At 50.4% G+C, this 27,309-nt stretch overlaps 2 protein-coding genes across 2 annotated transcripts; one reads left to right on the plus strand and one right to left on the minus strand.

Annotated features, from left to right (window-relative positions):
• Nucleotides 1–308: 308 nt before the first annotated feature.
• On the plus strand, nt 309–12,989 carry MEPCE (methylphosphate capping enzyme). The gene is made up of 4 exons (XM_082197651.1): nt 309–2,293; nt 7,237–7,455; nt 10,814–10,940; nt 11,849–12,989. The coding sequence occupies exons 1-4, from the start codon at nt 656–658 to the stop codon at nt 11,899–11,901; spliced, it is 2,037 nt and encodes a 678-aa protein (XP_082053777.1). The 5' UTR covers nt 309–655; the 3' UTR covers nt 11,902–12,989.
• A 151-nt stretch (nt 12,990–13,140) lies between these two features.
• PPP1R35 (protein phosphatase 1 regulatory subunit 35) lies at nt 13,141–23,848 on the minus strand. Its single transcript, XM_082197950.1, has 5 exons — nt 23,703–23,848; nt 21,431–21,648; nt 17,773–18,205; nt 16,261–16,391; nt 13,141–13,454 (listed from the first exon to the last, which is right to left on the minus strand). Exons 2-5 carry the CDS (start codon nt 21,632–21,634, stop codon nt 13,281–13,283), a joined length of 942 nt encoding a protein of 313 aa, XP_082054076.1. The 5' UTR covers nt 21,635–21,648; nt 23,703–23,848; the 3' UTR covers nt 13,141–13,280.
• Between the last annotated feature and the right edge of the window lie 3,461 nt (nt 23,849–27,309).

The raw sequence follows: 27,309 nt of genomic DNA on the forward strand, positions 1-27,309 counted from the left end.
GCTTGACCAGGACCGCCCCGTGCAAACGAGGACCCTCACCCACGTTCGGGAGAAAAATTAGCTTGGAGTGTTGCGCCTTGATTGGCCGCAGGCGCTCCGGCCTTGCTTCCTCATTGGCTCACAGGGAAACGAAAAGGCGGGAGGAAGGCGGGGAGCCGCGGCTCCTCGAGAGCCCTGTGGCCAAGCCACCGATTGGCCAAGAATCCACGCGGGCGGTGACAGCTCCGAACACCGATTGGCCCTTTCTGCGGGGAGGGGGCGTGCCCCCCGGCGGACCCGCCCTCCGCGCATATAAACCCCGAGCGCAGGGGGAGCTGGCCATCGCAGGAAAGCAGCGGGCGCGGAGCGCTCTCCCTCTGGCTAGCTGCGGAGCTGCGCATGCGCTGGGGACTTTGGGGCGGAGCGGACACGGAGAGACAGAGAGAGATGAGTCTGTTCGTGCGCGCCGGGACCTGAAATTCCGGGGGAACTGCGCACGCGCGCCGGGCCTGCGCACGAGCGGCGAGCTCGACGGCGCAGGCGTAGGAGGGGCTCGCGCGGGGCGGGAGGAGGAGCCTCGGCAGCCTCGAGCTCAGTGTGCGGCGGGAGGCGGACGAGGAAGGAGCTCCCGGCCCGTTAACCCTTTCCCCGCCGCCGCCTCCTCCTCCGCCAACCCATGCAAGGCATGATCGAGATGGCGGCGGACAAGGAGACCTTCTTAGTGCCGGCCCCGCCGCCGCCCCTCCTCAAACCCCCGCCCCGAGGAGGGGGCGGGGCCGGAGGGGGGGACGTCCCCCTGGTGCAGTTGCGTCAGGGGGCCGCCCCGGCGGAGCTACAACAGGAGGACGCCCAGCCAGCAGCAGCAGCAGCAGGAGGAGTTGCTCATAGGGGCCCCTCCTCCGCCAGGGTGAACCAGGGGCCCCAGGACCCTCACCCCCCCGCCCAGCGCAGACCCCCAGCCAAAGGAGGGGGTCCCTTCGCAGCAGCAGCAGCGTCCGAGGAAGGGGAAGACAGCATCTCCGAGCTGCAGCGGCCCCGCAACGGCTTCCAGCCCCCGCCCCACCACCAGCCCCGGGCCCCCGGCGGGGGCAAGAGGCGCAGCAGCTGCACCGCCGGCGGCGGAGGCTTCAAGCACCCGGCCTTCAAGCGCCGCCGGCGCGTCAACTCCGAGTGCGACCCAGTGCTGCCCTCCGAGTTCCTGCTGGGGGGCAACATCTTCGACCCCCTCAACCTCAACAGCCTGCTGGACGAAGACGTCAACCAGGCGGTCAACGCCGAGACCCCCAAGTCCTCGCCGCTGCCCGCCAAGGGACGGGACCCGGTGGAGATCCTCATCCCCAAGGACATCACCGACCCGCTGAGCCTCAACAACGCCCAGGAGGACCCCCCGGTGCTGGCGTCGCCCGTCAAGCCCGGGCGGAAGCGGCACCGACACCGGGGGGCGCAGAGGGGGGCGGCCGGGCTGGAAGGAAGCGGCGGCAAACCCCCGCTGCCCGCCTCGTGCAAAGCGTGCCAGAAGACGTGTAACGGGGCCACGCCGCAGCCCTACGAACTCAACACGGCCATCAACTGCCGGGACGAGGTGGTGTCGCCCCTGCTGCCGGCCGCAGGGGAGGCTCAGTCTGGGCAGCAGGCCTCTGGGGGCGCCACGCCGTCGGGCACTTCCGTGGCGTCCTGGACGGCCGGGGGCAGCAGCAGCCGCCACCACCGCAAGCGGCGCAGGACTAGTAGCAAGTCAGAGGGAGGAGGAGGAGGCCGGCATTCGGGGGCCTCCACTTCCGGCGAGCAGCCCTGCCGAAGCAGCCCGGACCGGGGGCACAGCGTGCCGAGGGGCCGCCACCCTGCGGCTGCTTCTGGCCAGTCGGTCCGGCGCCAGCCGCCGCGCCACAAGTTCCAGTACGGCAACTACTGCAAGTACTACGGCTACCGCAACCCCAACTGCGAAGACCCGCGCCTGCGGGTGATGAAACCCGAGTGGTTCCAGGGCAAGGAGGTTCTGGACGTGGGCTGCAACGTGGGGCACCTCACCTTGAGCGTGGCCAAGAAGTGGGGGCCCGCCAGAATAGTGGGGGTGGACATTGACGGCGCCCTCATCCACTCGGCCCGCCAGAACATCCGGCACTACCTTTCGGAGGAGATGCAGCAGCGGGACCACGATGGTGGTGGCACCAGCAGCAGCAGCGAAGGGGCCAGGCGTGCCAAGAAAACCTTTCCGGCCTCCCTCATGGCCAGCCGAGGGCCCATCGCTGCACCAAGGGTACCCCAGGACGGGGTGGATGCCACGGTCTTCCCCAACAACGTGTTTTTCGTCAAGGTAAGGCGAGAGAGGAGACCTCCAAAATTATGATTTCTCAGCTTGTAGAAGCTCTAGGGAAGAGGTCTGAAAACCTGGCTTTTTCAGCTCTGCCTTTCAAGGTGCAACTTTAAAATACGCCAGTTTAAAGTTGATTTGGCACCAGTTGCCTTGTCGCAGTTCCTTTTCCCAACATTCCTTAGAACTGCCGTTTCCCAGCATTCCTCAGTGCAAGGACTGGTGGGCTTAGAATCCTAGAATTGTGGGCTTTGAAGATTTCAGCGAGGGTCATCTAGCCCAACCCCCTGCAAGACAACGGGGGGGGGGGCAGATTCGGGGGGGGGGTTCCACATGGCAGTTGCTTTCCTACATGTGCAGGCATGCCGTGAAGGAATAAGGATGGGGAGGAGGTGGAGGCCACCTTTCGGAAGGGAGGAGCCAATGAGGCTTTTCCTTCTGACTGGGCGACCTCGGCAGAGTGACGCGATTGGCCCAATTGGGGTGGAAGGGTGGGACAATGAGGAGGGAACTTCCTGTCCAGGAGGAGGGGGAGGGGGTAAGATTGGACCAGGCATCTGGCTTAACTGTTTGGGGACAGCAGAAAGGATTTTGCTTTGGGGAAAGCCCAAAGGCCCCACATAAAGAACAGGGCCTTTGGGAGGATTTCGGGGTAAGGCAGGTGAGACCCAATACCCATGTGCTACTTCCTTCTAACTAGTAGTGGTTGTGGGGGTGTAGAACGTCTCTCCCCCCCCCCCCCGTTAATTGGGTCGTTAAGAACAATCACTCTTTGAGCCTGCAATAAATCCAGTTGCCAGATCAGCTTCCATAGCACAAATCACCCTCTGAATTCTGGTTGCTCAAGGCCGCAGGAGGGGAAAGAGAGCTCTTCCGCTTTTGGGCTTCCTGTAATCATCTAATTGGCCCCTGTGAAAGCAAGGTGGGTGGTCCACTGGCCTGATCTAACAGGCTGTTCTTGCGTTCATGCCCAGCGCAGTTTGGCGATTTAGTTCCCTTTCCCCTCTCCGTTGCTGATGGTGGCTTGCGATTTCCAACGGCTGACATTCATACACATTGCTGCCTCTGACTGTGGACAATTGTGACAAGTAGCCATCGATAATAATAATAACAACAACAACAATAATAATAATAAATTTTATTTATATCCCGCCCTCCCCAGCCGAAGCCAGGCTCAGAGCGGCTAACAACACTAAAACGATAAAACATTCTAAAATCATTTCATTATAAAAATTCCAATCAAATTAATGGCAGCCATTGGGCTAGAAGTTCTGTGAGGATTGCCAAAGGAAGGGGTCAGGCTGTGCCCTGGCCAAAGGCCTGGTGGAACAGCTCTGTCTTGCAGGCCCTGCGGAAAGATGTCAAGTCCCGCAGGGCCCTGGTCTCTTGCGGCAGAGCGTTCCACCAGATCAGAGCTACATCCGAAAAAGCCCTGGCTCTGGTGGAGGCCAGCCTAACCTCCCTGTGGCCCGGGACCTCCAAGATGTCTTTGTTTGAAGACCGTAAGGTCCTCTGTGGGACATACCAGGAGAGGAGGTCCCATAGGTACGAGGGTCCTAGGCGTATAGGGCCTAGCCCTCTCCATGAATTTGCCTAGTTCTCTTCTAAAGCCATCCCGGCTGGTGGCCATGTGGGAGGGAGTTCCGCAGTTTAACTTCAGTTCCTCGACTGGACCTGTTCGTTGAATGTTTCTCCAGGGATGGAGATGGTAGGGGAAAGGATATCCTGACAATTGCTTGGGGTTTTTTTTTTGGGGGGTGCCTCCTTGATACTCTTTTAAGTTTGTCCCATTGAGCGGGCGATGGGACTTCCTGGGGAGGAAGGGAGTCCACGATCACCCCTTGGCACCTCCAGTTGAAGGATCCTGGGCAGCAGGATGCCACAGCTGAGACACCCTTTATCCCGGCGGCGCTGGGTGGAACAGGCCACAAATCATGTGCATCTTAATGGCTTCTCCTTCTGTGTAAAGCGTTGGCATGACAGGGCCCCCTGGTGCCCGACGGCAGCCGTGTGGGAGAAAATGTACAGAGACGAGGATCCTTGGTTGTGTTGGCAGTGGGGTTGCAGTCAAGGTGAGACCAGGAAGGCGTTCATGCAGAAATTGGGAGGGGAAGGACGCAGAAGCAGGTGGAGGAAAGGGAGAGCTCAGCTGAAGTCTCTCCCAAGCACCTTGTTCATAGGGCTAGCTTGATAAAGAAACCCTCCCCTGTGCTGTTGTGACTGCAGCCTGCCCTCAGCCTTTGATGCGCTGGGCTCAAAAGGGAGATCAATTGCCAATGCAATTCTGGGCTGCATCAATAGGAGTATAGCATCTAGATCAAGGGAAGTAATAGTGCCACTGTATTCTGCTCTGGTCAGACCACACCTGGAGTACTGTGTCCAGTTCTGGGCACCACAGTTCAGGAAGGACACTGACAAACTGGACTGTGTCCAGAGGAGGGCAACCAAAATGGTCAAAGGCCTGGAAGCGATGCCTTATGAGGAAGGGCTAAGGGAGCTGGGCATGTTTAGCCTGGAGAAGAGGAGGTTAAGGGGGGATATGATAGCCATGTTCAAATATATAAAAGGATGTCACATAGAGGAGGGAGAAAGGTTGTTTTCTGCTGCTCCAGAGAAGCGGACACGGAGCAATGGATCCAAACGACAAGAAAGAAGATTCCACCTAAACATTAGGAAGAACTTCCTGACAGTAAGAGCTGTTCGACCGTGGAATTTGCTGCCCAGGAGTGTGGTGGAGTCTCCTGCTTTGGAGGTCTTTAAGCAGAGGCTTGACAACCATATGTCAGGAGTGCTCTGATGGTGTTTCCTGCTTGACAGGGGGTTGGACTCGATGGCCCTTGTGGTCTCTTCCAACTCTATGATTCTATGATCAAGTGTCGTCCCAACCTCATCTGGCCTAACAACAAGCCCAATTCCCCCTGAGCAAGGAGCTCTGTTGGAGCTGGGAGCTGGGCGTCCCTCTGGCACGTAGGTGGGCGGGCAGGATCCCTTGGCTGTCTCCTTCTGCAGCCAAGCTGCTGATTAGCTCTGCCCACTGGAAAGCTATACAGAGGTTGATTGGGGCTGGCTGGCTGGCTGGCTTCCCACCCACCTGACAGGTCCAGCGAGGGTGACGTGTGGAAGAGACACTTTCAACCCTGGAAAGCAGTGTGTGTGTGTGTGTGTGTGTGTGTGTGTGTGTGGTGGTCTGATTTTGGGGCCCTTGCAACTCTGGAAAAAATATTTCATACAGAAAAAATACAAAACTTGAGGTTACAGACGCTTCAGGTTACACACTCCACTAACTCAGAAATAGTACCCTGGGTTAAGAACTTTGCTTCAGGATGAGAACAGGAATCGCGTGGCAGCGGGAGGCCCCATTAGCTAAAGTGGTGCTTCAGGTTAAGAATGGACCTCCAGAACGAATTAAGTTCATAATCCTAGGTACCACTGTATTATTATTGATTATTATTACTGATTATTATTATTATTTATACCCCGCCCATTGGCTGAGTTTCCCCAGCCACTCTGGGCAGCTCCCAATCGAGTGTTAAAAACAACACAGCATTAAACATTAGAAACTTCCCTAAACAGGGCTGCCTTCAGATGTCTTCTAAGCGTCAGATAGTTGTTTATTTCCTTGACATCTGATGGGAGGGTGGGCGCCGCCACTGAGAAGGCCCTCTGCCTGGTTCCCTGCAACCTCACTTCTCGCAGGGAGGGAACCGCCAGAAGGCCCTCGGAGCTGGACCTCAGCGTCCGGATAGAACGATGGGGGTGGAGACGCTCCTTCAGGTATACAGGACCGAGTTGTTGTTATTATTACTACTATTGTTTATTAAATTTGTATACTGCCAAAGATCAGAGGGGCGGTTCACAACATAAAAAGACAAAATGAGAGCACAAAACACTATAAAATAAAAACAAGCCAATAAACTCCCCCCAAACGTTTGTGATTAAAACCTAGCTGTGTTCCTGGCCCTCTTCCCTGTCCCAGCAGGAGCAGAAGAGTGGACTTGCCTAGACAATATTCACACACCCCTCTCTCTCTCTGGGTGAGGTTGCCCCTCTCTGCCAGGGCTAGTTCCAGAGCTATCTAGCCAAGGTGTAGGAAGTGGCTTAATTGGCAGACTCTGGGGCATCTGGTTGGCCACAGTGAGAATAGGTTGCTGGACTACAGGGGACCACTTTGGCCTGAACCACCACATTCTCCTTGTGTTCTTACGGGACTATTGTTTTAGGTTTGTTCGCTTGTTTTGCAGGGGGTGGGGCACAGAATAGCACTTTCTCCCCTGCTACCCATGTTCTGATGCGGGTGGCGCTGTGGGTTAAACCACTGAGACCAGGGCTTGCCTATCGGAAGGTCAGCGGTTCGAATCCCTGCAATGACGGGGTGAGCTCCCGTTGCTCGGTCCCTGCTCCTGCCAACCTAGCAGTTTGAAAGCACACCAGTGCAAGTAGATAAACAGGTACCACTCCAGCGGGAAGGTAAACGGCGCTTCCGTGCGCTGCTCTGGTTCGCCAGAAGCGGCTTAGTCCTGCTGGCCACATGACCCGGAAGCTGTATGCTGGCTCCCTCAGCCAGTAAAGCGAGATGAGCGCCGCAACCCCAGAGTCGGCCACGACTGGACCTAATGGACAGGGGTCCCTTTACCTTCACCCATGTTCTGGAGTCTGCTTTTTTGCTCGGCTGAGGAGCGGCTGTGGCCTTGCTGCACTTCGGGTGGGAGAGCTTGCCTTAGACTTTCAACATGTGCAGTGGCAATTGTGCAAGGTGACCAGCTCTCTTATTTTTATTCATTTTGGTGAGGGATGGGGCAGGTTGCATTTGGACCGCACTGGGTAGGGGGCGCCAACGTGGGCCGCCCTTTGGGTAGCAGAATGTGCATCTAATGGATTAGCCTTCAGCTGGCCTTCTCTAATGGATCTCCCTCCCTACTTTTTCTCTTCCACACTCCCCCTTGCAGGGCAACTACGTGCTGGAGCAGGACGAGCTGCTGGAGGCCCAGAAGCCCGAGTACGACGTGATCCTGTGCCTCAGCCTCACCAAGTGGGTGCACCTCAACTGGGGCGACGAAGGCCTCAAACGCCTCTTCAAGCGGTTCTACCGCCACCTGCACCCGGGCGGAATCCTGATCCTTGAACCCCAAGCCTGGTCCTCCTACGGCAAGAGGAAGAACCTGACGGTGAGCCCAGAGGTTTGCAGCTGGGCTGGGGGGGGGGTGGAGAGCTTGGCTTCCTCTGCCTCCTCATCTCTTGTACAGCCATGTTGTCGTTTAGACGTGTCCGCCTCTTCGTGACCCCCTGGACCAGAGCACGCCAGGCCCTCCTGTCTTCCACTGCCTCCCGCAATTTGGTCAAACTCATGCTGGTAGCTTCAAGAACACTGTCCCACCATCTTGTCCTCCGTCGTCCCCTTCTCCTTGTGCCCTCCATCTTTCCCAACATCAGGGTCTTTTCCAGGGAGTCTTCTCTTCTCATGAGGTGGCCAAAGTCTTGGAGCCTCAGCTTCAGGATCTGTCCTTCCAGTGAGCACTCAGGGCTGGTTTCCTTCAGAATGGAGAGGTTGGATCTTCTTGCAGTCCATGGGACTCTCCAGAGTCTCCTCCAGCACCAGAATTCAAAAGCATCCATTCTTTGGCGATCAGTCTTCTTGATGGTCCAGCTCTCACTTCTGTACATCACTACTGGAAAAACCATAGCTTTAACTATACAGCCATACCTCGTGTTAAATGTGTTTCAGGTTGAGCGCTTCCGGGTTGCGCTCCGCGACAACCCGGAAGTAACGGAGCTCATTACTTCTGGGTTTTGCTGCTCGCGCATGCGCAGACAGTCAAAATGACGTCACACGTGAAAGCTGAGAATCACCAGACGTGCAGTCACGGGTTGCATTCGCTTCTGGGTGCAAACAGGGCTCTGGAACGGATCCTGTTCGTATCCAGAGGTACCACTGTATGTGGCATAACCCACCCAGACCTGTGGGATATAAATAACAACAACAATTAATTATTATTGTAGGCAGGTGGCTTAGTGTGGCCAGTTCCTAGTGGGGCAGTCGGGCATTGCTGCCCTCCTTGAGATACAGGCCTGTCTGCCGTGTGGCCCAGGGAAATCGCAGCAGCATTGGGTCCAGGCGGCACAGTGGATCTGTGCGTCTGGCTGTTAACCAGAAGGTTGGTGGTTCGAGCCCACCCAGGGGTGGCTGCGGGCAGGATTCTGCAGTGCAAAGGGGCTAGCCGAGATGAGCCTCCGGATCCCTTCCAATTCTATGATTTTGGGACTCTCGAGTCCTGAAATTGCAAGCAAATTCCAAGGGCCATCCACTCCTGTCTCCTGCAATGCAGGAATCGCAGCTAAAGCGTCCTTTGCAGGCAGCCCCCCTGCCCCAACCCCTGCTTAAAAACCTACGAAGGAGAGCGCGCCATCTTCCGAGGGCATCGTCATCATTTTTAATTTGTATACCGCCTTTCTATCTTGCAACACTCAAGGCGGTTTACAAGCCAAAGGGGAAAAAAATGTACATCTTATAACAATCTAATGCAATGCAAAAATGTGGTAATAAAACATAACTTTAAAATAGGCAACCTCCATCAAAAAGTAACATTCAACAGTCATTGGAATAGTATAAAATAATATCAACATATAAAAGTTAAATAGAAACCCACCCAACAGTTACAATAATATCTAAACTATAATCAATAAAACAATACACATTGAGAAGCAGTGTGGTGCAAGGCAGGTGGAAGGAGGCCTTGCCTGATGGAGTGTCTCCCCTCGCAGTTCTTCCTCCAGGAACAGCTCCCAGAAAGTTATTCCTGCTGTTTAGGCGGAACCTCCTTTCCCGTCCTTCGGGTCTGTTCCTTTGGGGTCCCCCACCCCTTCCAGGGCAGCAGAAAGCAAGCTTGCTGCACCGTCCACGTGACGGCCCTTCAGATATCTGAAGATGGCTCTCACATCACCGTATCGCTCATACCCCGGAAGGCCTTGCCGCAGTTCGGCAGCCCAGGCCAAAATGGCCAGCTGTGCCTGTTCGAAGATGCCAGAGAGAAATAAAGATAGCAGGGAGGAGAGAGGCAGGGGTGGGCTCAAGAGAGCAGCCAACTTGGGGGGGGGGGGCGGTAGTGATCACGGTGCCCAACAGGCACAGGTCGCCAAGCTTAACTACCGTATTTTCCACTCCATAAGACGCACCAGACCACAAGACGCACCTAGTTTTTGGAGGAGGAAAACAAGAAAAAAAATATTCTGAATCTCAGAAGCCAGAACAGCAAGAGGGATCGCTGCGCAGTGAAAGCAGCAATCCCTCTTGCCATTCTGGCTTCTGGGATAGCTGTGCAGCCTGCCTTCGCCCCATAAGACGCACACACATTTCCCCTTACTTTTTAGGAGGGGAAAAGTGAGTCTTGTAGAGGAAAAAATAAGGTATGTGCCAGTTGCCCCAGGGCCAAGTGACCAGGCGAGATTGACGTGGCACAATCCCTTCCTGCTGTTAAGTTCCTCTTCCCTGCTCCATTTTTGGCCTCCCTGTTGGAGGATGCGGCCAGGATCCCAGCACAGGAGCAAGGAAGCAGCTTTGGGCTTTTCTGCATTCACGGCAGGCCCTTCCTCATGCCATACGAAACGAGGGCCGCCAGGGTCCAGTTCCGCTGTGCCATCCCAAACGTGTTCAGAGCCAGTTGTTTTCTGTTTGAGTAAAGGGCCAGAGCACTCTGCACATGCTTGGGGCTCCCCACTGTTAACGGAGAACTCCGAGGGCTCCCTTGGACAAAAAACAAGGACCCCGGCCAGGAATCCCAGAGCAAAACAGCAGCCAGTCGGCTTGGTCTTGATTGAAGACCCTCGAGACAGGACTCCCACCTGCCTCCAGGTGCAACAAGGTGGAAGCCCCAAACAAAAGGGAACCCAAACTTTTATTAGCTGCTGATCCCCATGTTACACCCCCCCCCAAACTCCATCACTCATACATCACTAAAGGGGAGGTCTGCTGGCAGGAATCTGAGCATCCTGGACCCTGCCCCATGGTTCCCCTTGCCCTCCACCAAACACCCATCAAGTGTAACAAAAGAGATATTCACATTTCCCTGTTTCCCAGCCAAGTTATTCACACCCTTTTGTCTTCACATGGGTTTGTTATTTCTGGAATGGCTACCTGTCTCGCACTCAGGTATCAGGAGGCCAGGGATTGTCACTCAGGCAGAGGGGCTGCTGAGGAGCTGAGCTCACCTGTCTATATGAATTTCTGAAGTTTTCCCTGTGAGCCAGTACATAGATACATTGATCAGTGAATTCTTACATTTGGTATCGTGTAGCAAAGGCCCTTTGATCAGGCAGGAAGAAACTGTGATGAAGTGTTTTGTGGGGACAAGTCCCAAAAGTGATTGTGCTGGTTTTGGTAGTGGGCTGCATGTGCAGGATATCTGCTGGGTAGGCAACCCCCCCCCCCCAAACCTATACATAAATCCCTGCAACACCACCTACTGCATCATACAGTCGTACGCGGCGGCCGCTGCCGGCACTGATTTCTTCTCCACCCTCCTTTCCCAGGAAACAATATGCAGGCATTACTACCGGATCAAGCTGAAACCAGACCAGTTCCCCTCTTACCTGACTTCGCCGGAAGTGGGCTTCTGCAGCTACGAATTGGTGGCCACACCCAGGAACACATCGAAAGGTATCAAGCCTCTGAATTCAACCTCTGGGTGGGGGCGGGAAGAAGGGGAGCCCCACCTCACATGTTTATAAGGCGAGGGTCTAGAGGGGTGAGGTTTGCCGCCTTCAGTTGTGCTGCCCTGAGAACCTCTTAAATCCTGGGCTAGGCGTGGCTCTGAGCTGAATTGCAACAGGCCCTGAGAGTTTTCAAAAAGAGAGAGAAATGGAGGGAGGGTCTAGATTGTGAGATTGGGCAGAATGGAAGCAGACAACCTGCATTTTGGGGGCGGGGAGGGTAACCACTGGAATACAGTGGTACCTTGGGTTACATATGCTTCAGGTTACATACGCTTCAGGTTACAGACTCCGCTAACCCAGAAATAGTGCTTCAGATTAAGAACTTTGCTTCAGGATGAGAACAGAAATTGTGCAGCGGCAGCAGGAGGCCCCATTAGCTAAAGTGGTGCTTCAGGTTAAGAGCAGTTTCAGGTTAAGAACAGACCTCCGGAACGAATTAAGTACTTAACCCGAGGTACCGCTGTATTACCCTGCAATGAAACCCAACCCGTTACGCAGTGGCAGTTTGCACAGCCCACTAAGGAAGCGAATGGCGCAGCCGAGTTCAAAACGGTAGCAATTAATTGCACGTCCGTTCAGAGCCCAATTAAAACTTAATGGGTTCGATTCGACAAAATGGATGGATGAGCTTCATCCAATGATAGCAGCTTTCCAAAGTCTTGATAAGCCACTGAGATCTCCAGAGGCCATGGAGTTAATTCCACCGCCCTCCATGTGGGGGCAGCACCACCCCCTTTGGGAACCACTGCTCTAAAGGCCCCTTTTCCAGGCTTCCTGAGGGTTTTACAAGGGGTGGGGGGCTTCTTGACGCACCCTCTGGCTCCTCCTTAACTCTTCTCCTCTTCCCCGCAGGATTCCAGCGACCCATCTATCTCTTCCACAAGGCCGGCCCTGGCGCCCACTGAGAGCGTCTCTGCCGCTGACACCTCGCCCCCTCCTTTTCGAATCAGCCACTTGCTGGGGCTGGGGCTAACGCGACCCCCCCCCCCCACGGTTGAATGTTGGACACTTTGCTGGCAGGAGGGGAGAGCCTTTCCTCCCGGCCAGGACGGAGCAAGCCAGACTTCAAAGACCGCCAGAGACTGCAGTGGGGCAGCGGAGATTCGCCCTGAAGCAGGACCTTGACTACTGTTATGGGGTGGGGTGGGGGGGTTTGAGAGGTTATGGGGTGCACTCCAGGGGGGTGGCGTTTGCACCGAGGTGTCGTTTTCTTAGTCCCCGGAGCGGGGGGGTGTGTGTGTGGGCTGCAGCTCCCCCTCCCCCCAATATGTCATGTGCTCAGCTCCCTGTCGCTCAAGCCAACAGTTTAGCAACATCTGGGGGGAAGAGGCAGGGTGGGCGGCTGGGAGATCGGATGGCTGGGAGTTTTAGCACAGCAGAAGAAATTATTTCTCTGGTCCTTTTGCCATTGCCTGTTCAAGAGGCGTCCACGGCCCAGCGGGCGCCTTCTGGGCGTTGCTATGCTACAACCCCCATCAGCACCTCAGCCCAGGGAGAGAGAATTCAAAAGCTGGTGGAGAAAGGGGTTAGCTGCATCCGATCGTCCCTTGATAGCTTCAGGTTGGGTTGGAAGAACAGGGAAAACCCAGCCTTTTGCTGTTGCTTCCACCCACCTCCTGCAAAGGGTGTTTTAACATCCGTATTGGGAAGCGGAGGGGGGCTTCCCTGCGAGGCCTCCCCCCTCCCTAGTCCCTGGGGCAACGAGGATTCTGCCCCCACACAGCCAGCAGGAAGACGCATGCCTGGATTGCGGCCATACCCTGCCCATCTTCGTCAAGTCTGATGCCTTCAGCCCTTGCGTGTGACGGGGAGACAACTCTTAACAAAAACAACACCATCTTGTTTCCCACAAAGAAAACACCACCTTTCTGGGGAGCCTTTCTGCCTTTTTTGGGGGGGTTGTATCTGAAGGGGACCCCTTCTCTGGAGTTCTTTCTTTAAAAAAAAAAAAGTTGATTCTATATATAAATAAAAGCCTACAGATTATTACCAATCTATGTGTTTTGTGTGCAGGTTAAGCCAAACTCCACATTCGGGGAAAGAGGGTCTGAGCGGTTTTTTAAAAGAGACTCTGGGGCGGCTGTTGGCGTTCTGGCGAAGACACGCCACCCTGTTGATCAATAACTGGGAGACTGGAGAGGACATGTGCTTCCAATTAAGTTTTATGTATGAAAAGCGAACTCTGGTGCAAAAGGGAGTCCTGTCTGAATAAATAGTCCTGCGCCACACAGCAGTCTTGAGTCCAGTTTTGGGGGACAGATGGGCCGGCATCCCCTAAGGCCCTTTAACTGTCCCACTGGCGCAACTTCCGGTACATGAAGAAAGTGGTGGCTGGGTCCCGAGTTCGAGGTTGCAGCTTCAGAGGGGGCAGACCCTCCACCTCCAGGAAGGGGCTCTCCGTGAACAGCTGCTCCGGGTCGTAGAAGGCCAGGAGGTCGGGGCCTGTGCAATCCAGCTCCTAGCAGAGAAGAGACGGGACAGTTGCTTAGGAGGGAAAGTCCTTAATGAAGTGTGATGTTAAAGTCCGTAATAAAGCACAATGTCATCCAATGCTTTACCAACTGCACTGGCTCCCGATGGAGTACAGGGTCAGGTTTAAGGTGCTGGCTTTGACCTTTAAAGCCCTATGCGACCCACGTACCTACGGGACCGCCTCTCCTGGTATGCCCCATGGAGGACCTTAAGATCCACAAATAGCAACACTTTGGTGGTCCCGAGCCTCAAGGAGGTTAGATTGGTCTCAACTAGGGCCAGGGCCTTTTCAGCACTGGCCCCGACTTGGTGGAACGCTCTGTCCCAAGAGACCAGGGCCCTGCGGGACTAATCTTTCTGCAGGGCCTGCAAGACAGAGCTGTTCCGCCTGGCCTTTGGTTTGGACTCGGTCTGACCCTTCTGTTTCCCTCCCCTTATGGTCTTGATTTGTCAGCTATTTTAAAAAGAGGCTGCATTTTAAATTGCATTTTAACCTGTATTTTAAATTGGTGTTTTTTTCCCTTCCCCTATTACGTTTTTACTATGATTTATCGGTATTAGCTGCCCTGAGCCCGGGGAGGGCGGGGTATAAATAAAAATTATTATTATTATTATTATTAAACTGTGGAACCCCCTCCTGCAGGAGGCCGTGAGGGACTCCAACAGACATCCGGTCCAACCCCTGCAATTCAGGAAGGCCAACCATTTGCAACCTTAGCTTTGCAAATGTGCTGGCAATCTTATTGCAGCACCGCTAGGAGGACTTCGAAGGAGGATTAGACAAATTATCGGAAGGAGAGAGCTGTCGTCAGTAGTGTCAAGAGGCAGTCATCCTTGTGAACACCGGTTGCAGGAAACCACAAGAGGGGGACGAGTGCTCCCACGCTCAAATCCTGCCTGTGGGTTTTCCAAAAGAGCCATCTGCCTGGCCACTCTTGAGAACAAGGTGCTTGCTGTTAGAAGACATCCGAAGGCAGTCCTGTTTAGGGAAGCTTTTAATGTTTGATGTATTACTGTACAGTGGTGCCTCGCAAGTCGAAATTAATCCGTTCCGCGAGTCTCTTCGTCTAGCGTTTTTTTCGTCTTGCGAAGCAACCATATTAGCAGATTAGCACTATTAGCGGTTTAGCGGCTATTAAAGGCTATTAGCGGCTTAGAAAAAGGGGGGGGAAGCGGGGAAAAATCAGAACACTTGCAAGACGTTTTCGTCTTGCAAAGCAAGCCCATAGGGAAAATCGTCTTGCGAAGCAGCTCAAAAACGGAAAACCCTTTCGTCTAGCGGGTTTTCCGTCTTGCGAGGCACCACTGTATTTTAATATTTGGTTGGAAGCCGCCCAGAGTGGCTGGAGAAGTCCAGCCAGATGAGCGGGGTATAAATAAAAAAATTATTATGATCTTAAGGACGCTCCTTCCCGTCTTCCACAGGACATCACTCAGCACATTCACCCCCGCTGCTGGACCTTCAGCTTGAAGAGACACTCGTAACACTGATGTAAACCCATTGGACCGTTGCTTGACACCCCACCTGCTATTTCCAAATTTGGGGGGTGGGGTTAAAGTCACCTGTCTCGATGAGAAAGTATATGATGTCTGACATGATTGAGAATCGTGGACTCAGGGACGGAGAATTATAAAGCGTCAAAATAGTGCCTGGAGGCGGTTGGAGGATGGATGGCAGATAACAGATTGAGGTTGAATCCTGACAAGACAGAAGTACTGTTTTGGGAGGACGGGGAGGGCAGGTGTGGAAGACTCCCTGGTCCTGAATGAGGCAACTATGCGCAGCCTAGGAGTCTTTCTGGACTCACCGCTGTCCATGGAGGCGCAGGTTAACTCTGTGTCCAGGGCAGCTGTCTACCAGCTCCATCTGGTACGCAGGATGAGACCCTTCCTGCCCGCAGACTGTCTGGCCAGAGTGGTGCATTCTCTGGTTATCTCCCGCTTGGACTACTGCAACATGCTCTACGTGGGGCTACCTTTGAAGATAACCCGGAAACTGCAATTAATCCAGAATGTGGCAGCTAGACTGGTGACTGGGACCACATAACACTGGTCCTGAGAGATCTGCATTGGCTCCCAGTATGTTTCCGAGCACAATTCAAAGTGTTGGTGCTGACCTTGAAAGCCCTAAACGGCCTCAAAGGCCCAGTATACCTGAAGGAGCGTCTCCACCCCCATCGTTCTGCCCAGACACTGAGGTCCAGCTCTGAGGGCCTTCTGGCAGTTCCCTCCCTGCGAGAAGTGAGGTTACAGGGAACCTGGCAGAGGGCCTTCTCGGTGGTGGCGCCCACCCTGTGGAACGCCCTCCCAGCAGATGTGAAGGAAATAAGCAGCTATCTTCTCTTTAAAAGACATCTGAAGGCAGCCCTGTTCAGGGAAGTTTTTTCATATTTAACGCTGTACTGTTTTTAACACTTGATTGGGAGCCGCCCAGAGTGGCTGGGGAAACTCAGCCAGATGGGCGGGGTATAAATAAATTATTATTATTATTATTATTATTATTATTAGTGGAAAATATGGAAGCAACGAGGAGAGGCAGGACTGAGATGTGGAGATATTCTTCAGAGATCCAGACCATGGGGAGCTCCAAAAAATTAATAATTATAATTTGGACTAGAATTTGGTCTCTTTTATTTTAGTTTTCTATTTTAATTGGAGTATTATGATTGGATATAGTAACTGGATGTTTTTTATTGGAAAATCAATAAAAATGGTTAAAAAAAAATTAAAGGCACCTGTCTCCTCCAGCTCTGGGGACTCCTCAAGGCCACACACCCCCCTTCCTTGCTCACCTTCCTGGGTTCAGGTCGGGTCCGGACGAGGGCGAGTTTCTCTTGCACGGCCGAGCTGAGCAATTCAACTTCTGGCACTTCCAGGCTGACGAGGCCTTGATAGAGTTGCTGCTCCCGACGGATGTTCATACCTGCAAAAGGTGTGTCGGGAGAAAAGGCGAGGAGTTTATAAAACGAGGAATGGCAATTTAAAGCTTATTTGCAGAAACATTGCAAAATTTTTGAATGCCGATGACATTGAAATGAATTGAAGGGGCTCTAGCAATAAGGTAACATGTAAGACGGGATTGATAATAGATAAACTAATAGGACATGAATTTGCTGCACCAATTTTTAAAAGGGATACAAAAAAGGGAGACGTGAGGAAGTCAGGAAAATAAGTTAACTACAGATGAAAAATTAAGAAAGAGGGAGTTTTGTTGTCTTTTATATGTGTTTTTCCTTCTTCTTTTTTTGTGTTTAATGTTTGTATTTTTGTATTTTGTAATTTTGTATTTTTCTGTTTTTGTATTTTTTCGAACTTTTCTGTTGATAAAACCTAAGAAAATATTATATTAAAAAAAATAAAACGAGGAATGGCATGGAGAAAATGGATGTAGAGAGAAGTTCTCATCCCTCTCCTCGCACTCTAACCTGGGCCGTCCACTGGAGCTGAATGTTCGAAGACGGACTAAAATTCATTATTTGTACCCCAGCCACTCTGGGCGGCTTCCAACAAAGATTAAAAGTGCCGTATTTTTCGCTCTATAAGACACACTTTTTCCCTCCTAAAAAGTAAGGAGAAATGTGTGTGTGTCTTATGAAGCGAATACAGACTGTGCAGCTATCCCAGAAGCCGGAACAGCAAGAGGGATTGCTGCTTTCACTGCGCAGAGATCCCTCTTGCTGTTCTGGCTTCTGGCTTAGCCCCTCTGTCCCTTCCCCCACCTCCCGGAAAAGCCCCCAAGAGCCGCGCTCCCTTTAAAGACGGGCTGGGATGCATACAGGCTCTGCTCAGAGCTCCCTTTAAAGAATATTTCTTTTCTTGCATTCCGCCTCTAAAAACTAGGTGCGTCTTATGGAGTGAAAAATACGGTACATCGAAAAGTTTATAAACTTCCCTAAACAGGGCTGCCTTCAGATGTCTTCTGAAAGTCAAATGTTTGTTTATTTCCTTGACATCTGGTGGAGGGCATTCCATAGGGCAGGTGCCACCACCGAGAAGGCCCTCTGCCTGGTTCCCTGTAATTTGGCTTCTTGCAATGAGGAAACCGCCAGAAGGCCCTCGGAGCTGGACCTCAGCGTCCGGGCAGAACGATGGGGGTAGAGACGCTCCTTCAGGTTTACTGGACCGAGGCTGTTTATGCAGCTGGAATTAAGCCGCCTTGCTTCCTCCAGATGTGGAGGCAATCCTGGCCAGCGACCATTGATAACCCTCCTGAGGCAGGGAGTTCCATAGGTTAACCACGCGCTGCACAAAGAAGGGCTTTTTTTAAAAAAAAAACCTCCCAACGCTCATCTCCCGATACTCACCCTCGCCAGCCCGGGCTTCCACAGCGCAGCGAGCGACGAAAGAGTGCTGCATCAGTTGTTCAGCCGCCTGCCGGGCATTAAAGCCCTGCTCCCGGACGGCGTGGACTTCTGCCACCAGGGCAAGAGTGCTGTGGGGAACGGGGCCGGCCAGCAGGTTGTGGAGCGGACACGATCCCTCTTTTGTCTCCTCCTCCTTCTCCTCCCCTGCCGGACTCGGGGAGGGCTCTCTCGCCAGCGTGATGGTGATGGGAGATTCTGCTGCACTGCTGTGGACCACCTCCACTCTGGGCTTGGGGGGGTTGAGGCTGACTATCTGGACATCGTCCGACTGGGATCCCCGCCTCGCAGGAACGGCAACCTCCGTTTCAGGCTGCGGGGCATCTGAGGGGACCGGCCCGATGTCATCGGATTTGGATCCCAGCCTGAAACGAACCTGGAAAGGGACAGCCGAGATGGGGAAGAAGAGGTGAATTGTGAACAACTTGCTAAAACAGCAATGGAATCGAAACCATTGGGCATGTCATCTTATACCGCCCATTATATCGAGACTCAAGAAAAGAGCTGATCGAACCGATTCTGAGGAAAATACCTCGTAGTACAGACGACACCTATGTCAGACACCTCTTAGCTGACAAAGAGCCCGAAATTAACAGGTCCGTGGCAAAGTACTGTTACACTGCAACAAGAATAAGACGAGCAATGATGCCTACAAAGGAGTTCAAACTGTAAACATCGAAAGAACGATAATAAACAAGTAGCAACTCCTGAATTGAATTTTAAAAACTTAAAACTCGAAACCTGGTCATAAATATAAGCACCAATTCTGATAATTGGCCATGTTTTTACTGCTACTTGTAGCACAACGCTACTCTTAATGTCATATTTTATAAATTGCTTCCTGGTCACTGACCGTAGTAAAGATATTTGATTTGAATGAGAAACATCTTCCGCAGAAGAAAAGGCTCAGGAGGAAATCCAGGAGCAAATCCATAAGACCAGGCATGTCCAAAGTCCATTTCGGGGGCCTAATCCGGCCTGCCGGTCAGTTTATTCTGGCCTCTGTGGCTGTTTATTTCCTGGGGCAAAATCCTAAAAGGCGGTCGACAACTCTAATCCTTAAAAAAGCTCAATAACTTTGGGGGGAAATTGTAAAAAAAGCTCAACAACTTCTTTTTTAAATATATTTTTATTATTGACACATAAACTGCAGGAGAAGGATAACTGTGACTTTAAAGATGAATGGGAACCTTTTGCAAAGTACCGTATTTTTTGCTCGATAACACGCACCCGACCATAACACGCACATAGTTTTTAGAGGAGGAAAACAAGAAAAAAAAAATTCTAAACGAAACAGTGGATGTATGATTTTTGTGGTTCATGCTGTGGCCACAGACATGTGATCTGATGGTGAGTTTGGGGTAGCCCAATGCAAAAATCCTGAGGATCCATGTGGACCCATGCTTTGTAACCACGTTTTTGCACCACTGCGGCCCCAGGCAACAGTGGGTGCGTGATTTTTTTGGTGCAAGCTGTAGCCATGGACATGCTATGTGATCTGATGGTGAATTTGGGGTGACCCAGTGCAAAAATCCTAAGGATCCATGTGGATCCGTGCTTTGTAATCAGGCTCTCTGTCCCTCTCTTCTCCCCACTCAGTGGCTCTTCTCCCGCTTTGCTGTTTCAAAGCGAGCAAAGCGAGCCACGGAGGAGGGAAGGAAGGGGGTCCCCCCGCCATCCGTAGGCATTCGCTCCATAACACGCACATACATTTCCTCGTACTTTCTAGGAGGAAAAAAGTGAGTGTTATGGAGCAAAAAATACGGTATTTAAAGAAGCAACAAAGTGAACTGGACTCCTTGGCAGGCTTTGAATAAACACTCACAAACTTTTTATAGATAATAATCAGTCAGATAAATGAAGGATTTATACAATTTTGTAACATGCAGAGAATAGCATCTATAGAGAAACCAGAGATTGGAACTGAGGGAAGTCGGGGGCGGGCGGGGAGGGGGGGTTGTTTTATGGGGGGGGGAAATGGGGGGAATTAAGGATTATATGTTTTAAGATAATATGCTTTGTTTAAATTCCTAATAAAAATATTTTTTTAAAATAAATATATTTTTATTAAACCATTTTAATGAAACAAATTATCAATCAAAATAACCAATAACATTTCCCCAGAGTCGGTGGAGGAAGATTGGAAGAAGTTTAAAGATTACTTGCAGAAGCACTGTAAAATTAAGGAATGTTGAATTGACGTTTGAATGAAAATAAGCGGTACTGGTAAAGAGATGCCTAAGAAACTGTAAATAGGGACTGACAATTGAAAACGGATATTTATAATAATAGGTTAACATATGGAGTAAGGATGAAAGTTAGAGGGTAAGGATTTGCTGAATTACATATCTGAACTGGAATACAAAATGGGAGGTGTGAGAAGGTCAAGAAACTAGTGAAGAAAATATAAGATTTGAAAATATTAATCTATTTTTCAGTTCTAATTTTTGGCTTTTTTCTTTGTTCTAATTCTTTATCTTTTTTTCTTTTCTATCAACTGTTTTTCTACTGGGTATCTTTATTTTGTTTTGCTTTTTGTAATTTGAATGTTGGAATTTGTTTCTATTGTTTTGTTTATGAAATAATAATAAATATCATTTAAAAAAATGAATAAATAACATTTTCCCTCCTTCTCCCACCCTCTAAGGACTTCCCCCAGCTACCCTCTCTGATTTGTTTGCACATATTATTCTCTCCATGTTAAAAATTGTACATATCATTGCATTATCTGTCATATGTTCTACTAATAGATTTGAGGATGTTTATTCCAAACCTGCCAAGGGCCAAGGAGTCCAGATCCTTTTGTTGTTGAAAGCTCAACAACTTCAATCCGAAGATAAAATCAATAACTTTTGTTGGCCCTCATGCATGCTCACTTCATCAAATCTGGCCCTCTTGGGGGGAAAAGTCCCTAAAAGCACCAGAACAACCTCAGTTCTCTGCAGCAAACACCTCAGGAAGACAGGAAAGATGAGCCAAACCATGGAGGTCCTTATACCTCAATACTGCTGACACTGACTGGCAGCACCTCTCCAGGGCCCCTCTCCCAGCCCTCTCTGGGGTGCAACGAGGGGCCTTCTGATACAGGGCAGATGCTTTCACACTGAACTACATCCCTTCCCCTCTGGAGAGGGTGTGGGCAAGTCCTACCTCTTTGCCTTCCTGCATAAAGGTAAAGGGATCCCTGACCATTCGGTCCAGTCGTGGCCGACTCTGGGGTTGCGGCGCTCATCTCGCTTTACTGGCCAAGGGAGCCAGAATACAGCTTCCGGGTCATGTGGCCAGCAGGACTAAGCCGCTTCTGGCGAACCAGAGCAGCGCATGGAAACGCCGTTTACTTTCCCACCAGAGCGGTACCTATTGATCTACTTGCACTGGTGTGCTTTCGAACTGCTAGGTTGGCAGGAGCAGGGACCGAGCAACGGGAGCTCACCCCGTCGCAGAGATTCGAACCGCCGACCTTCTGATCGGCAAGCCCTGGGCTCTGTGGTTTAACCCACAGCGCCACCCGCGTCCCGCCTTCCTGCATAGATTTCCCAATTTGGTAGTTTCAAACCACCTCCTCTCCACTTTCCTCCTCATGCTCCCAGCTCAAATTTACCTGTCTACGGTGTGCTTTCCCCTGCTGGGGTCGCCGAAGGATCCCGCCCCCCGGCCTCCTCACACAGGCTCGCTCGGGGGTGAGCACCATCTCAGGCTCGGGGACCAAGCCTTGGGGGGTCGGGGGTGGGAGGGGCACGGGTGCAGCGCAAGGGAGGCTGTCTGTGTCATCGCTGCAGGTGAGAGTGGGGGCAGCAGCCATCATGGGACAAATGCAACCTGTAGATAAGAGAAGAGAGTATTCAAACCAGTGGTTTCCAATTTTTGAGGCCAGGTGGGGCCGACTCTACTGCCCCTTGGTTCGATAAACTCCCCACCCTATAAAAAAAGGCATTGTGCAGAACAGCTAAGGGAGAGAAGTAACGCAATGACATTCAAAACACAATTAAATGCACAATTAATCCCACCGGCCCCCAGGGGGCGCTGCTGCACACTCTCGGAACCAATGATGCAATATGTAAGCGGCAGCAGTGCAAACTTCCAGTAACCCGCCAGCAGAGGGCGCTGTTTCCAAACGTCTGCTCTGAGCAGACAGTCCCCAGCCTGGTCTCTCTGCTTGTTTCGCACTAGGTTCTGGGGCTGATGGGAGTTGTAGTCCAAAACTTCTGGATTTCACCAGCCTGTCCTAACTAAAGCCCGAGAAGTGAACTCTCCTTTTTTGGGGGGGACATAGCAGAGGAGCTTCAGGAGGAAGAGATAAGCACCCCTGTTTTTATTGGAAGGAGCTCATCCTCATGGATAGTTGTGGAATTCACTGCCATAATAAATAATAATAATTTATTATTTCTACCCCGCCCACCTGGTAGTGATTGTCGCTTGCTTAGGGCACCAGAAAAGCAGGGACATGAGGAAAATGAGATTTTTATTTCTGCGGATTTGATATTGGTACTGCATCCCAGTATTCATCAAGGGGAAAATCAGGACTTCGTTAGACGATACGATAATCTTTATTGTCATTGTCCCATACAGAACAACAAAATTGAAAAAATCTACACCAGACATTCAAAAACCAACAAGCCTGCTATCCCAATTTGTTTAGCCCCCTAAAAACTCTGATACCCCATAATTAAATACAATTTACTCCCATAGAGACTACCTTACACTGCGTTTAAAACCAAAATTTAGATAGAAACTTCCTAACCCTCCACTCTACACCCATTTTACTGCTCTCTTTTTATTCCTTATCCCCACCTAAACCGGAGGCGGGTGGGGTGGACGGTGTCCTAACATTAAATCGAAATAACACGAGGAAATCAGATCCACCCAGGCGTTTAAAACATCCATGCATGCCCGTTACAGCATACATGTAAGCCTTGGGCCATTTTGGAAAACAGCACTGAGTTTAGTGTTGTGTTTTTATTTTGAATTACATATTGGGAGGGGGCGGGGAGCCTCACAGCATAATTTTTTCCGGTGCTTGCAAAAGTCTTAGTCCGGCCCTGGGTCGAATCCAGCTGCCACAGTGATCTTTTGATGTTTTAAGGGGGGAGTATTTTGCAGGAGGGGACGCGGGTGGGCGCTGTGGGTTAAACCGCAGAGCCTAGGACTTGTGGATCAGAGAGTTGGCGGTTCGAATCCCCGCAATGACGGGGTGAGCTCCCGTTGCTCGGTCCCTGCTCCTGCCAACCTAGCAGTTCGAAAGCACACCAGTGCAAGTAGATAAATAGGTACCACTCTGGCGGGAAGGTAAACGGCGTTTCCGTGCGCTGCTCTGGTTCGCCAGAAGCGGCTTAGTCTGCTGGCCACATGACCCGGAAGCTGTACACCGGCTCCCTCGGCCAGTAAAGCGAGATGAGCGCTGCAACCCCAGAGTCAGCCACGACTGGACCTAATGGTCGGGGGTCCCTTTACCTTTTATTTTGCAGGATGTGGGACAAGAAGCTACAGTTTGAACTGGATACGGAACAACTGATTGGTTCAAAATTGGGAAAAGAGTACGGCAAGGCTGTATATTGTCTCCCTGCTTATTTAACTGATATGCAGAATTCATCATGCGGAAGTTTAGTGTTTTGTTTTGTTTTTATTTTGAATTACATATTGGGAGGAGGGCGGGGAGCCTCACAGCATAATTTTTGCGGTGCTTGCAAAAGTCTTAGTCCGGCCCTGGGTCGAATCCGGATGCCGCAGGGATCTTTTGATGTTTTAAGGGCGGAGTATTTTGCAGGATCCTGCCAGTTTGCAACCTCCCGCCTTTGCACCTTTCCTGCTGCAGCCCAAATTGCACATTGCACCCATTTCCCCCTTGCACCCGCCCCCCACCCACGGCCCCTTACCCCTTTTTATCTCCAAGCCCCTCCACTCGGCTTCTCCCTCGTCTAAACTCCACTCTTTGCCTCCGGCGGGGAAGAATCTGGGGACGGCTGAAGCAGGCGGTGCAAAAGGAAGCGAGTAGCCTCGTTTTCGGTCCAAGATGGCGCCTGTCCTGAAAACGCTCTATCTAAAGCCATGGAGAACCATAGAGTCGCGCGGCGCAGCAAGGCCCAGCCCGGCAATTCCCGTGGCGTAACACACTCCCGCCCTCTATGGAAACGTAGAAGGCTTTGCAAGCGTAACCTCCGAGGGGCGGGGCTGTGGGCGGGGCCTGGCGCGTAGCCTCGTTGTGAATCGAAGATGGCGGCCGAGCTGGGAGCGCTCTATCTAGAGAATGAGCGGCGGGAAAGGGAGGGAGGGAGGCAAGAGCGGCCTTCTGGGTTAATTAGGGTGGTGCGGAAGCTGCGCCTGCGCATCAGGTTCTTTCTGAATGCAAGATGGCGGCCAAAAAAAGACACAGCTCCGCGGGTTCGAAACCAGCTCTCGGCATAGATATTAATAATAACAAATAACAAATAATTAATAATATTCATAGCTATTATTATAAAAGTAATTATTAATAATAATTGCAGGAGGCTCAGGAAACCGTTCTAGGTGTCCATTTGAATCCACTGCAACTTTTAAGTTCTATGATTCAGTGGTTCTAATTTTTATTTTATTTTATTTTTATTTTATTTTATTGAATCTGCAGTAGGTTTATTTTAAAAGCAAACAGAAACCCGACATTTAACCACTCCCTACCAAACCAATTTGACTTTAGGCTGCCCTATCCAAATCAGAAAGTGGTTTTTTTTATTTTAAAAAATGTTGATTCCCCCCCCCATCTTTTTTCAGAGGTACCACTGAGGCCAGTGCGAACATGCCCAGCAAGATTTAAAGACACCCCTGCATATATTTGAACCTTGCCGCGTATGAACCATTCCTTATTCATTTGTAGTTTGTAGTGAGATTTTATATATGTGCCATATATTATATGCAGCATAAGAAGTGTAACAAGGCTGTAATAAGAAAAACTAAAGAATAAATCAAAACAGGATTTTGTTTCGAAACGGGAGGTTTTCAAAGAATATTAGAAAAATAGATATTGAAGTTTAAATTCTGTTGCAGCATTCGAGGAACTTCGGTCATAGTTGCAAGGCAGATATAAGAAATTAGATATTATTTAGAAAAAGTTTAATTATGATCAAAGTGTGTATTGGCAATAAATAATACAAAATCGAAATATGGAATAGACGGGAGGTCGGGTCTTTAGTGTGAAGACCAATGTATGTTTTATTGTTTGTTAAGCCTTTGACTGTGTTGACCACAGCAAACTATGGCAAGTTCTTAAAGAAATGGGAGTGCCTGATCACCTCATCTGTCTCCTGAGAAATCTCTATGTGGGACAAGAAGCTACAGTTAGAACTGGATATGGAACAACTGATTGGTTCCAAATTGGGAAAGGAGTACGGCAAGGCTGTATATTGTCTCCCTGTTTATTTAACTTATATGCAGAATTCATCATGCGAAAGGCTGGGCTGGATGAATCCCAAGCCGGAATTAAGATTGCCGGAAGAAATATCAACAACCTCAGATATGCAGATGACACAACCTTGATGGCAGAAAGTGAAGAGGAATTAAAGAACCTTTTAATGAGGGTGAAAGAGGAGAGCGCAAAATATGGTCTGAAGCTCAACATCAAAAAAACGAAGATCATGGCCACTGGGCCCATCACCTCCTGGCAAATAGATGGGGAAGAAATGGAGGCAGTGAGAGATTTTACTTTCTTGGGCTCCATGATCAGTGCAGATGGTGACAGCAGCCACGAAATTAAAAGACGCCTGCTCCTTGGGAGAAAGGCGATGGCAAACCTAGACAACATCTTAAAAAGCAGAGATATCACCTTGCCAACAAAGGTCCGTATAGTTAAAGCCATGGTTTTCCCAGTAGTGATGTATGGAAGTGAGAGCTGGACCATAAAGAAGGCTGATCGCCGAAGAATTGATGCTTTTGAATTCTGGTGCTGGAGGAGACTCTTGAGAGTCCCATGGACTGCAAGAAGATCAAACCTCTCCATTCTGAAGGAAATCAGCCCTGAGTGCTCACTGGAAGGACAGATCGTGAAGCTGAGGCTCCAAGACTTTGGCCACCTCATGAGAAGAGAAGACTCCCTGGAAAAGACCCTGATGTTGGGAAAGATGGAGGGCACAAGGAGAAGGGGACGACGGAGAATGAGATGGTTGGATGGTGTTCTTGAAGCTACTAGCATGAGTTTGATCAAACTGCAGGAGGCAGTGGAAGACAGAAGTGCCTGGCGTGCTCTGGTCCAGGGGGTCACGAAGAGGCGGACACGACTAAACGACTAAACAACAACAACAAGAAAATTATGTGTCTATGGTTATTCCTGTGTGTAATTTGGTCTTTTTTCTTTTTTCTTTTTGCTGTATCAATAAAAATTTAAGAAGGAAAAAATGAAGAACTGTAATAAGGCTATCGGTGGAAAACCACTTGCCTTTTAATCTCCCCGGCCACGGAAAAACAAAACAAAATTCAAGAGGGGTTTGTGCTTTTAGCTATGACATGAGGAAATTTATTGTCAATTTATTGCCTGGTGCAAGATTCTCTCCCTGGGGAAGAATCCTCCAGATGTGTTGGACTACAACTCCCATCAGTGCTTTTCAGGGGCTGATGGGAGTTGTAGTCCAACACATCTGGAAGCCCCCCGGATTGGCATTTGAAGGACGAGGAGGTTAAGTCGGTTATGATTCACTGGGCCAAAGATTTTGGGTATAATATACAGCTGAGTGATTGGGTAAGATTATGGAAAGAAGGTTTAAAATTTACTGCGTGCAATGCCCTAAAAGAAAATGTGATGAAAATGATTTATAGATGGTATATTACACCTGTTAAGTTAGCGAAAATGTATAAAGTCAGCAATAAATGTTGGAAATGTAAAGAAAAAGAGGGAACATTTTATCACATGTGGTGGGAATGTAAAAAGGTGAAGTGGTTCTGGGAGATGATATATAACGAGATGAAAAAAAAATGTTGAAATATACATTTATAAAGAAACCAGAAGCATTCTTATTGGGCATTGTTGGGAGTGATATAAATAGAAAGAAATATAAGCTCTTTTTATATGCAGTAACAGCAGCAAGAATATTATTGGCCCAAAAATGGAAGCAAGAAGAATTACCGACGATTGAAGAATGGCGGATGAAGTTAATGGACTATGCAGAACTAGATAAACTAACAGGAAGGATTCGAAACCGGCGGGACCAGAAATTCATGGAAGACTGGAGTAAATTTACGGACTATTTGAAAACTATTTGTGAAGATCAGACGACGTTTGTAGGGTTGCAAGAAGTTTTGTGAGGAGTATTATTGGAAGAATTGCAAAAATGGAGAAGGGGGATGGTTAGTTAAGATATTTAAAGGTAATATAAAGTTAAGGAATGCATAAGAAGTGGTTAAAACGGTGGATCATCAGAGGTGCTGATGGAAGTCTAAAAAGATTGTATGAGTGATAAGTATTGTGGTACATTTTATAATTTATATGTTAAAATCAATTTTTTTTTAAAGGAAGCTCCC

This window comes from Podarcis vaucheri (genome assembly GCF_965113315.1).
Source record: "Podarcis vaucheri genome assembly, chromosome: 13".
Classification (NCBI taxonomy): domain Eukaryota; kingdom Metazoa; phylum Chordata; class Lepidosauria; order Squamata; family Lacertidae; genus Podarcis; species Podarcis vaucheri.

Bases quoted from the DNA above. Each gene is read 5' to 3' on its own strand.
- MEPCE (XM_082197651.1), top strand. From the start codon at position 656: ATGCAAGGCATGATCGAGATGGCGGCGGACAAGGAGACCTTCTTAGTG. The intron at 7,456-10,813 runs GTGAGCCCAGAG...CTCCTTTCCCAG, and splicing joins GCAAGAGGAAGAACCTGACG to GAAACAATATGCAGGCATTA. The intron at 10,941-11,848 runs GTATCAAGCCTC...TCTTCCCCGCAG, and splicing joins ACCCAGGAACACATCGAAAG to GATTCCAGCGACCCATCTAT.
- PPP1R35 (XM_082197950.1), bottom strand. From the start codon at position 21,634: ATGATGGCTGCTGCCCCCACTCTCACCTGCAGCGATGACACAGACAGC. The intron at 18,206-21,430 runs GTAAATTTGAGC...GTCCCTTTCCAG, and splicing joins GGAAAGCACACCGTAGACAG to GTTCGTTTCAGGCTGGGATC. The intron at 13,455-16,260 runs GTGAGCAAGGAA...CTTCTCTGCTAG, and splicing joins CCCGACCTGAACCCAGGAAG to GAGCTGGATTGCACAGGCCC.